Source organism: Salvelinus alpinus, chromosome 19 (genome assembly GCF_045679555.1).
Source record: "Salvelinus alpinus chromosome 19, SLU_Salpinus.1, whole genome shotgun sequence".
Lineage (NCBI taxonomy): Eukaryota > Metazoa > Chordata > Actinopteri > Salmoniformes > Salmonidae > Salvelinus > Salvelinus alpinus.
Genome location: NC_092104.1, coordinates 40,391,485 through 40,403,225, shown reverse-complemented (window position 1 = coordinate 40,403,225; position 11,741 = coordinate 40,391,485). Strand labels below are relative to the sequence as shown.

Below are 11,741 nucleotides of genomic sequence, written 5' to 3'. Positions count from 1 at the left end.
GGAATAAAGTCATAGTGTCTCAGACGCCAGTCTGAACAGATGGTCCAATAGAGAAAGTAATGCAGGAGATCATGTAAGCTGTAATTTGTTAAATGTTATGAAATATTAAGACATAAAGATATATTAAATGGGTCAGGGTGGGTCAGAGAGAGAGAATTGAATTGAGAGAGAGAGAGAGAGAGAGAATTTAATTGAATTGAGAGAGATATGCATGAACGTCATGTGACAATGGTTCAACAAATCACCTTTAACCACACTCAAATCTTTGCAACACTGTCAAATCAATATTCCCGTTCTTCTTCTTCTTTCCATGTTGTTTTAGACTAGATAAGCTCTAAACTAAAGGTATCCAGACATCTAATCAGAAGCAGTCACAGAAAGGATGCGTCCAAACAGCATGACATGGGCAACCAACGAAAGAATACTCTGCATACTTCTCCCACAGCAGTAAAATAGGAATTCGACAATGTTGAAGAACCAATGAACATAAATCGTGGAACGTGACGTAAGGGTCCCTGTAGAAAAGGCGAGGAGTGTATCTCAAGGCCAGAGACCGCGGAACAGTGATAGGGGCTGCCTGCTTGAGTCTTAATGTATAGTCTTAGTCGACTCCTCCTTCTCGATTACTCACATGCATCTTTCTTGGCAAAGAGAAAAAAATTACTAAAGGAAAACAGCTTCTCTCAGACCTCCAACAGGATCCAAAAGCAACAAAAATTAAAATTGCTAACGAGTTATAGCTTTTGTTTTGTTAAAAAGCATAGGCTACATGTAGATTTTCATAACATCAATGCTGTTCTAACACCAACTTGGACAGTGTATTTTAGTTATGTGACAAACTGAAGAGGACGCAGCTACATGGAGATGCACGCGCCTACATTCTCAGACGCTGTTGTGTTCTTGATTTTTTTCTATTCCTTCGACTCGTGTGGAAATCATTTTAGTTTTACAGTGATGCCGGAGTAGATGATTCCAATAAAAGTAGCGACAGTGTCCATTGATCGAGTTAGTATTGGTCGGCGAAGGACTAATTAATTCGTTTACTAATGCCCTGCAAAATGTTTTAATCCAAATTCCTCTGAAGAAATAGGAGGGACCAGTAGCAGACCCATGCAACGGGGCTTCGATAGTTGGTATGTTTTTAATTCCGTAGGAATTATTTAGCAAATGGCATTTCTTCCCGCATGATAATGGAATAATATATTGGTATGCTGCATATAATTAATTAGCATTAGTAAAACGACGGATTCCGTCACTTTAATTAATGAATTATAGGCTATGAGAGAGAGATGCAGAGATTCGGATGATGATTTCCATTGGCAGATGATAGTGTGGAGAACACGTGTCCATTTTTGCCTCACATTTTTTTCTGACCCGGAATTCTTACATGTCACACCAAGAAGGGAAATAATCTGACTGCCAATGCACGGGCTAGGTTTGCGTCTTATGGAAATCTTTGGTTGCAGATCTGAGGAAAACACGTATAATATCATCCCCTCTGCGGCAACGATGCTTTTCCACGGACTCCCTGGAGGCGACATGCACGGTGTTGTGGAAGAAATGGAGCGGAGAGGAAAGAGCGAATCCGCAGCTATCAGTTCGGCTATAGACATGGGAGAATCTGAAACGGTAGGCAACTGAACAACCACACGCTGAGGGGCGATTGCAATCGAGAGTATAGCGAGCAGTTGTGTACAAATATCATAATGAGCAGCGAAACGTTGATGCCCAAAATGCAGGAGCAGTGCACTATAAAATCATACTTGGGATATTAAAAAAGACTTGAGAAATGCTATTAAAACTTGTTGGACTACGAAATAACTTACTTTTTGAGTTTATTGTTATTATTTTTAATAGGTCTTATGTATGATTGTGGAATTATTTTGAATCTCTATCACAAAACAATTGAGCGTAATCTAATAATAATAGGCTAATAAATTCATAGGCATATGCTAATCTGTTAATAGCAAATATCAGTGATGTTTTTACTATGCACGCTCAAGTGTTTTTAAGCATGACATTGTTCTGGTGTTAGATATGTTGTGCATTTAAACGACACCATAATGAAATGAATGTTTCATAATTTTCTACTTTTGAAATTGTACAACATTACACATTCATCAATTCGTTGTGCAAATGAGTATGAGGCCTATATGCTACTGTTTCCTTACAAATAAAGGTACAATTCATAGAGATATGTTTTACCTTTAGACTAAAACATGCATGTGTTCAAATCTTGTTTGATAAAATGGAACTTGAGTTAAATTACAAATGAATTCGTTAGACTAGTAACAAATGGGGGGGGGGGGGGGGGTCTTCTTCCTATAACATTGGCATTCACTTTGTTGCCTATATTTTATGCCTAGGCCTAATGGGTGGGTAGAAGTGGTTTGATCTTTGATCTGTTTGGCTATATGTGATAATGTATTTGTATTGTGGTGCATTTCCTTGTTTTGTTGTGGATTTAGCCAAATCAAAGTTTTAAGACAAATTACATTAGGTGAGGTGAACCCCCCCCCCCCCCCCCTCATAATAATAATTGTCCCAAAAGTGTTTAAGAAATTATAATTTCCATGAAACTTTTTAAAAGAGTAAAACCATTTTAGAGAATAGGCCTAAAAATAATGAAGTGTGTGTGTTTGTAAGTGTGTTTTGATTTGATTAGGATTTCTGAAATCGTAAATCTTGATGCGAGTAAGCCGTTTTATTTCGAGGACTACAGGCTACATAACATGTGCTTTGTTGTTGTTTATGGATTCATGTTTCATTTTAAATGCCCAAAATGTTTATAACAACGTATGCTTTGGTCTAGAATAAGATACAGTTAGCCTAGCTATAGGCCTGTAAACTGGCATATTTTAACTGATGTGAAAAAAATGTTCCTTCATTTCTAGACTAACTAAATAACTGTATTATGCGTTGCAATGCCCTCAGTCAGATATTACAATATGTTCGTGCAAAACATCATATTTAAAAGAAGATCTGATAAAAAGGAGCATATCTTCCGGCGGGAAATGATATATTATTTCGATATGGGTGTTTGATGACATGTGGTTGGTCTGTGTTTTAAGTTTGTGTTTGTTTGGTTGTCTTTTAGAACATGCAGTGCATGAACAGTGACAGGGTGGCTCTGTGCGCGGGCTGCGGCGGGAAGATTGCTGACCGCTACTACCTGCTCGCGGTAGACAAACAATGGCACATGCGCTGTCTCAAATGCTGCGAGTGTAAACTCAACCTGGAGTCCGAGCTCACCTGCTTCAGTAAAGACGGAAGCATCTACTGCAAGGAAGATTATTACAGGTAACGCCATAAACTCCGCCAAATGTAAAAGTGTTTGGTGGTTATGAAGAATAGCAAACGTTTGAAGTCAGATTTTCCATAAAAACAGTCACCCCTGGACAGGTGATATTTAATTTGGGTATTACAGCACCATATAATAGGCTTTAATGTAGTCTATAGCGTGGCCATACTACAGAGCTTCGACAAAACATTAAAAGTGCCCTTGCGCAAAACGCATTACATATGGCCTGTGTGAGAGTTTCAAAGTACTGTACATGGTTCTGTTTCAAAGCGGGACTTGGAGTAGGCTTACATAGCTACCAATGTACTGTATGTGCTACTAATTGACGTGGTTAAGCCTAATTCACATCTAATCCAAATGTGTCCATGCACTGACTAGGTTCTGTCTTCTCTGCAGAAGGTTTTCGGTCCAGAGATGTGCCCGGTGCCACCTCGGGATCTCGGCTTCAGAGATGGTGATGCGGGCCAGGGACTTGGTGTACCACTTGAACTGTTTCACCTGCACATCCTGCAACAAGATGCTAACGACTGGGGACCACTTTGGCATGAAAGACAGTCTGGTGTACTGTCGGCTGCACTTTGAAAATCTCATACAGGGGGAATATCAGACACATTTCAATCATGCGGATGTAGCCTCTCACAAAGGACTGGGACCTGCCAACGCTTTGGGACTATCCTACTTCAACGGCGTGGGGACTGTGCAGAAAGGGCGGCCCAGGAAAAGGAAAAGTCCCGGGCCAGGAGCAGATTTAGCAGCCTACAATGCCGGTAAGACTACAGTGATAACATTTCCATTTAATATAGGCCTTCTTTTCAGAACAACGCCATATTGACTCAATGGCCACTCCCCCTAATCAAAAAGTTTTCATTGCGTATGACAACATTACATCACTCTGCAATTTATAATTATTGCCAAGGCCTGCTATTAACAACGCAGGCCAACAATTATTAAAGGGTGGGACTTAAAAGTGCAGGCGAGTCTTTATCCGAATGATTTTAAGCATGGTAATCATTTAAATAGAGTAACTTACTTGTTCTCAATAATATATCATCTACATTCGATACAACGACAATTTTATATAGATGTTGCATGCTTTTAGGCTAATGTGTTTGTTATCTCAATCGTAACAGTTCTTTCTCATTCAAATAGAGAGATGCAAAACATTCCGCCCTCTTCATTGCATCAGTTAATCTCTAACGATTTAAATAGGCTATCATATTCAATTGATGTTATGATATTTTTGTTTTTGCAACCAATATTTTCAAACCAATATTTCAATGACTTCTTTCTGTTCATTGATTTAAGCTATAGGCTATTATTTCTTAGGCCTAAAAGGCACATGGGGCCTATAGCAGAAGACACGTAGCCAATTATTTGATTCTACTATACAAAGTTGTTTTTTAATCAATCATGTTCTTTACCTCCATGGACGTTCCGATTTTGTTAATGTCAGAAAAGTATCGTAGCCTAAAGGGTTGTAATATTGCATATCTTATTTGTGCTCTGGAGAAAGTAAATACCAAATGTGACCATCATTGTAGGCTACACTGTCGTTGGACACACATTTGACATCATTTCTCAGACGAAATTATAACATGGTGGTTTACCAAATTGCTGCCGATTATTCATCCGAAATCCCTCTCTCTACAATTCAATTGCAATTCAACAGTGTGTGGCAGGGCAGTTTTATCCATAACATTTTTCCTCCTGTCCTCTAAAAAATGTTTTTGAAGTTCCGGCTTTCGCCCTAGCCATTTTCCACTTGTCAGGCTCTATAGACGTCTAAAGTTCCCCTTCTCGCCCCGTTGCGGACTCGGGGACCGGTTGGTCTGGGACGGGGCCAGGATGGGGGTGCACTACAAGAGATCAATGAGACTTGACGAGTTATCCAGTAGTGGTTGTGGCCAATGAGCAGTTGTTGCAACAGCAAAATACTTTCTATCATCAAGAAGGCCCCTTCAATAAACATAATTGTCTTCTTGTATCGACATTTGTGTCTTGGGAATGAAACATTGCCGTCAGTTATTGTGTTATTAAACTGTTTTCAGGTGCATTCCATCCAGCTTTCATCAAATAAGTCAATCGTAGAATAAAACATTGACAAAGGGCAAGGTGAATCGATCTACCTTCAGGATATTATCCTACAGGCTATTCAAATAGGCGTATATAAAATCACTTTTCTATTTAGGCCTACGCATCACTAGCCCGTGTGTCATCATTCACTTGGTCATATGAAGATTTTCCACATGGTTCATCATCTGATTGAGTCACCATACTTTTTCATCCAGTCTGTCTCACAACATCTAAGCGAGAAGGGGAGGTGGTTGGGCCGCTACTGCCCTCTACTGTTTACGGATTGGGCCACTGACTGCTGTACAGATCAACCCTACTGTATTTGATGAATAAACAACGTATTTAAAGTAGGCTATTGACTAAAGTCACCTAACAATCGTTCACAAACGAAATCGACGTTGTGCTTCAATTAACATCTAATAGGTTTCTGAGTGTGTTGTGGTCTGCACAAGTAAACCTATACATTATTTCCAGCTGTTATTAGAAAGGTACTCATCAGCCTATCAATAGCTTTTGAGAATTTGCGAAAGATAAATACTTTTTCTGTATGTATGGTGTTTGTGGTTTATTGTCTGAAGTGTTATTCTGAGAAATTTGAATGACTAATATTTATTGTATGCAGCATTGAATATGTCTGAACTGTTATGAATAGATAGCGACACTTAAGCATTTGCCAAGAAAATACTGTCATGGAAATGTGTCATGTTTTTGCGTCCACGATTTGATTATCTAGGGCAGAATATAGCATATGACAATTAATATGACAACAGCCATCACACAATTAGGGTTATTATTATTATTATTAGTAGGCCTATTACTAGTAGTAGTACTATCAACCTATATTAATTAGACTATTTTTGTATTTTATTTTACCCGTTTTATGTGCTTATTATTTCAACTCAATTCATGGCATTTCTATTTCGCGAACTGCCCATGCATATTTCACAGCGCAAGACCTCTACGTGTAAAGACACTCCTGCCAATACTAGCCAGAAAGTCATTCACATGCACATATTTTAATTGGTTGATATCTTACACAACCCGCCTATGACACCATATAGTGAGTGCTGCTTAATGTATGTGAATGTAACACTGGCTATCGCCCTAAAAATGTGTCATTAGAAGTCAATGTTCATGTTAACACTGACATATACAAATATCACAAATACATCAAATATGTTACAAATATAATATACTATTTGGATTATGGTACTGGGTGGTTTAAGGGCCTTATTAGACATTGCTGTTCAATAGTAAGGCTGTGGTTGAATTTACAATCACTGTTCAATTATACCTACGATATTCATGTTTGTATTCCTCTCCACGCTCTCTACCCAACGTTTCATTACTAAACCAATTTTAAAACATGGCATTAAAAGCCAGCTACACTCACTGCTAGGCTGCATATAAGCCAGCATGTTGCTGATTTTATTAATGTATCAATTCAATACATAATGTAGAAAAATACATAACATGGTCATGTTTAACTTATCCACTTGTTTGTGAATGAAACACCATGTTCAGGTGGACTAACCAACATCTAATCTTTGTGTGTGTGTGTTTTTGTGTGTTTGTGTGTTCGTGTGTGTATGTGTGTGTGGTGTCCTCCAGCACTCAGCTGTAATGAGAACGACGGCGACTCTATGGACAGGGACTCTTACAGCTCCAGTCAGAAGACCAAGCGCATGCGGACCTCCTTCAAACATCACCAGCTGAGGACCATGAAGTCCTACTTTGCCATCAACCACAACCCAGATGCCAAGGACCTGAAGCAGCTAGCCCAGAAGACTGGCCTCACCAAGCGTGTACTACAGGTTAGACACACACCTACACTGTATTGTTCCTCACATTCAACAAAATGAGAAAAACTACACACAAATGGAAAAACATTTTTTTTCTTGTGTATCATGATGGCAATACAATTGAATAATGGGATGTTGGAATTAAACGAGTAACAAAGGGACATTTTTCTATTTAAATTTCCAGATAGGAATTGTAAGGAGTGGGAGTAGTAAAAACAGTCTGTACTGTTTATCATGGGGAGCGGGGAAGCACAACAGAGAGTGCTTGATTTCCACAAAGACGACAGCAAATTATCTAGGGGACTGAAGAAAAAAATGAGACAAAAAGGTTTCTGAACAAAAATTCTGTAAAAATCGCTCCGCTTTAATTAACGCTCCCAGAAAACAAAGCAGTCATTTTGCTTTGATGCGTTCTATTTTTCATGCCTGTTATTCCAGTTGAAACCTTCCCTCTGTCTTTTCCCCACGGTTCCATCACTAACAGTCGCAACGATGTTGCCTTGCTGTGGTACACAGGTCTGGTTCCAGAATGCTCGAGCCAAGTTCCGGCGGAACCTGATGAGACAGGAGAACACGGGCGTGGACAAGACCTCAGACGGCTCCACCCTGCAGGGGGGCACACCCTCTGGCCCCGCCTCAGAGGCCTCAATGAGCCCCTCCAGCACACCCACGACCCTGACGGACCTGACCAACCCCACCATGCCCACCGTCACCTCCGTGTTAACCTCTGTGTCTGGCAGCATGGATGTTCACGAGTGCAGGAGCCCATCGCAGACCACCCTGACCAGCCTGTTCTGACACCCCTCACCTCCCTCACAGACTGCCCCCTTCAGCTTCCTCTGATGCCCCCAACCCTTTAAGCAAACACCCTGACCAGCCTCTCCCCTGAACCGAACCCCCCCCCCCCCCCCCCCCTCGACTCTGTCCACTCGGAACCTAAACACAGACCTTTGACAGAGACATTGAATGGACTAGTAAAATTAAGGTAAAGGAAAAATGCTCTTACTTTTACTCTGAGCCCATTTTAGAATATTTGCATAGTGAGGCTGCAAAGCCTTGCAGAAGGAACCGTTGTTGTTATTCTGTTGTTGTTGTTGTTGTAGTTGTTTTGTTGAGAACTGAAGAGACTTGATTTGCATTTTTCAGTGTTTACAGAATGAAACTTGGGGAAAAGAAAAAAAACTGCTTAATTTTGGAAATTCATTTTTTCCAGCACAATATTTATGTTGTTGTACAGGAGTCAGTGTTAGGAAACATTGAGAAGGATTGTAAAATGATGGGAAATCTGAGATTAAACACAGGCTAAGATATCCTAAGACTGCAATGTGCCTTACACTCCATTTTATCTTCAATTGGCCCCAACATATCCAGACCTATTTCTCCCAGTAACATCAGATAGATACACATGTTTTGAACCAACAGAGAGTATTTTGGATCAAGAGTATAGGAGTAAATGTGTGTGTGTGTTCCGTGTGTCTGGTGCATGTGTCTGTGTGTGTGTGTCTGTGTGGGTTTGTGGTCTTAACTGTTGTTGAATAAATCAAAAATTACATGTTTACACGCACGCACACACACAGATCTGGCATATGATATCATACAATAGGTTGAAATGAAACAGCCAATGAAAGCTAGTTTTGTTTTGAAATATTGTGATCTTACGATTTGTATTTATCTTACAAGAACAACAATTCTATACCTCATTTACATAGGAACTTGATATCAATGAAGATGGTTTTGCTGGCTAAATACTGCTGTGACATACAGTACACACTGGCATCCCAACCTCTTTGAATTGCAATTGGTCAAAATGATGTTTCCCTCAACAGGAGTTGAAGCACTAAAAGCCAATATAAGGCTATTTTCAAGTGTATCTTTAATCAGACACAATGTAGCATGATATGTGTAGGCAGCGTGTCATGTCCAACCAAGAGAAAAGGCCAGCTATTTATATTTGTGTTACAGTAAATACCATAATTATCATAAGCTCTAATTGTGGGCTTCTGTTTAAGTTGTGCAACCATTTACTTCCAAATTCTGTTACATGAAACAACAGTCAACTGGCTACAAATGTTTAAGTTTCCCTTTTGTATACAGTATCACAAGCCAGATATTTTACTCATAGGGAAAAAAATATGAGTTTATGAGTGAGAATACGCAGTCATACGGTTCCTTCCACCTTCATCCCTCAAACACTACTACTACTACTACTACTACTACTACTACTACTACTACTACTACTACTACTACTGTACCAGCCACTGGTCTCCAATGATGTATGGTTATTGACTGAGGACATACTGTTTTCCTGCACCTTCTTGTACAGATCCTGACCCTTCGATGTAGTCTTCAGTTCTGTAAGAAATATAAAAAATGAATTATAACTTATGTCATCCTTACAAATTTGTTCCTTCACGTCTGTGAGTTTTGTATTACACCATTAAAAGCACTAACCTATTTTGCATTGCTCGACTAAAGCCTCATATTGAGATGGTCTGTCATCTATCTACTGTAGTGGATGGGGGTACTGTAGATGTATTGTCATAGGATCAAATCTGTCTCTACGTATGCATTCCCTTCCTTTCAGCATTCCAGGGATTCTGTGCTAGTGTGGCAGATCCAGTCTAGAACCATTATTGGAATTGCAGAAATGAGGGTCATGCGAGGCCTGCTCACATAACTATTCAGACCAGGGCCGACTGGCTTTTATATGAGCTAATGTTTTTTAGGGGATTTACTCGGCCACAGACAGTTGAAGATCTGCCCTGAACTCTCAAAATAAAGGCACGGTTTGGACCAACCTTTAAGCCCCTGACTGGTGTAAAACTGGTCACTTAGTATCCACCATGTTGGCTCCTAGTTATAGTATGTCAACAGGCTGGTGGTGCTACCATACGTGACCCGGGTTGCTGTACACACTATGTCAACCAACCCGCTAACATTCAACAGTAAACCAACATAGTAACACCTACTCAGTGTGGACCAGAAAAGTTTACATTATTAATAGCAGCAAAACAAGCTTCTCTAACCAAGAGACCGTTGATTGTAGTTGGAAATCATTAAAAAAAATATTGTGGGCAGCGTTCCCCTCTCAGCAGGGGCAATATGTGTCCAATTTTCTCATGGCACCAGTGACCGCCCGTTCAGCTGAAACTAATAATATGAGGAATTTCATCTCTGATTGTAAATCCACACCGAGCCTGACTAAAGGTGTCTGCATGGTTCCCAACCGAAACAGTTCGGAAGAGTTCGTGCATATATTATGATGACATTTTGTGACGATTTTGTATTTTGGACTTCGGTAAGGGTTTTTTCAGTTGTTTGGGCACACACAAATGTTTCTTGAGGCAAACCAAAGTCGGTTGCTGAAGTCTACGCCCCTTCGTCGGTGATTAGTCAACAGTAGGGATGCTTCAATAAAGTCTTTGTTGTCATTCAACGAGAGATGACTCGTTTTCATGCAATTTTTTTATTTAGAAATACTGCACCAAACATCTTAGTTAGATTTTTGAGTTATCTTAAATTCATTCTGACTATTTTGAGGAAGTGTATACTGTCTACGCCATCTCAAAATGGACAAACAGTTCTATTGCCGCTTTTTTCTAGTTTCTCAAGCGAATGTCTTATGGGAGTATGCAAGCACACCTGTTCGATTCGCCTAGCTGACATTGGCTAGCCGCCAGCCGTACTGAAGCATGTTGAAGCCTAGGTCCACTATTGCTCAAAATGATTAATAAAGCAATTCACAAATGCTCATTTGAGATGTGAATACAGCACTAATTTTGCTTTTATTAAAGAAAGGTAAGGATGCCACCCAATGTTCTCACTATCGCCCCCTATCTTTGATAAACACAGATGTTAAACTGTTTTTCAAAGTGTTGTGCAGTCCTGTCTCGAGACTTACCCAAATTGGCCCACACAAACCGAAGAGGGTTTGTTAAAAAAAAACGTTTATCCTCGGATAACCTCAATCGACTATTACATATCTTAAATGCATAATCAGAAACAACATGTCCTTGAGCTGTTTTATCTCTCGATGCAGACAAAGCTTTTGGTTGACTAGAATGGTCATACCTCTGGTATGTCTTGGAACATATGGGAATTGGCTCAACTTTCATTAACATTTTACTGCAGTGGGCTAAATCTTGGTGTTTCTTGGTAGTCTTAAACAAATCTACTTTGAAACAAAGATATACACCTCACACATATGGCTATGGGCTTAAAAAAAGAAGAGGCCTGCCTATACCATGTCAGATATAGAGTTGAAATGTATTACATTTTGTGTTTCCATCTCAATATTACACTTTACATACATTACAGAAGACTGAAATATAACAAAACTGTTTGACAAATAGAAACACCAGATTAGTAATCAAATAGTAATCATTAAAAGTCATGTTTATGAATTATGAAATTATGAAAAAGACTAATAACATTCCACTCATGGTGGCACTAGGTCATTTGACTGCAGGAAAGGGTTACTATGATTTAAATACACTATGCCAATTCCTCAACCATAGTTATAACAGGCAATATCTGCTCTGCTCCATTCAGAATCACTAGAAGCA

General features: G+C 39.6%; 1 protein-coding gene across 4 annotated transcripts; it reads left to right on the top strand.

Annotated features, from left to right (window-relative positions):
* Nucleotides 1-353: 353 nt before the first annotated feature.
* Nucleotides 354-9,637, top strand: LOC139545580 (LIM/homeobox protein Lhx2-like). 4 transcript variants are annotated; one of them, XM_071353522.1, is made up of 6 exons: nt 358-1,133; nt 1,467-1,629; nt 3,098-3,300; nt 3,698-4,068; nt 6,986-7,188; nt 7,693-9,637. In XM_071353522.1, the coding sequence occupies exons 2-6, from the start codon at nt 1,510-1,512 to the stop codon at nt 7,972-7,974; spliced, it is 1,179 nt and encodes a 392-aa protein (XP_071209623.1). In that variant the 5' UTR covers nt 358-1,133; nt 1,467-1,509; the 3' UTR covers nt 7,975-9,637. The 4 variants fall into 4 exon arrangements, with proteins under 4 accessions (XP_071209621.1, XP_071209624.1, XP_071209623.1 ...); XM_071353520.1 differs by having other exon boundaries at nt 354-1,629; nt 3,701-4,068; XM_071353523.1 differs by having other exon boundaries at nt 355-1,629; nt 7,661-7,852.
* The last annotated feature ends 2,104 nt before the right edge of the window (nt 9,638-11,741 follow it).

Coding starts and splice junctions, on each gene's coding strand:
- LOC139545580 (XM_071353519.1), top strand. CDS start 1,423: ATGCACGGGCTAGGTTTGCGTCTTATGGAAATCTTTGGTTGCAGATCT. Junction 1,630..3,097: donor ACATGGGAGAATCTGAAACG/GTAGGCAACTGA, acceptor GTTGTCTTTTAG/AACATGCAGTGCATGAACAG. Junction 4,069..6,985: donor TTTAGCAGCCTACAATGCCG/GTAAGACTACAG, acceptor GGTGTCCTCCAG/CACTCAGCTGTAATGAGAAC.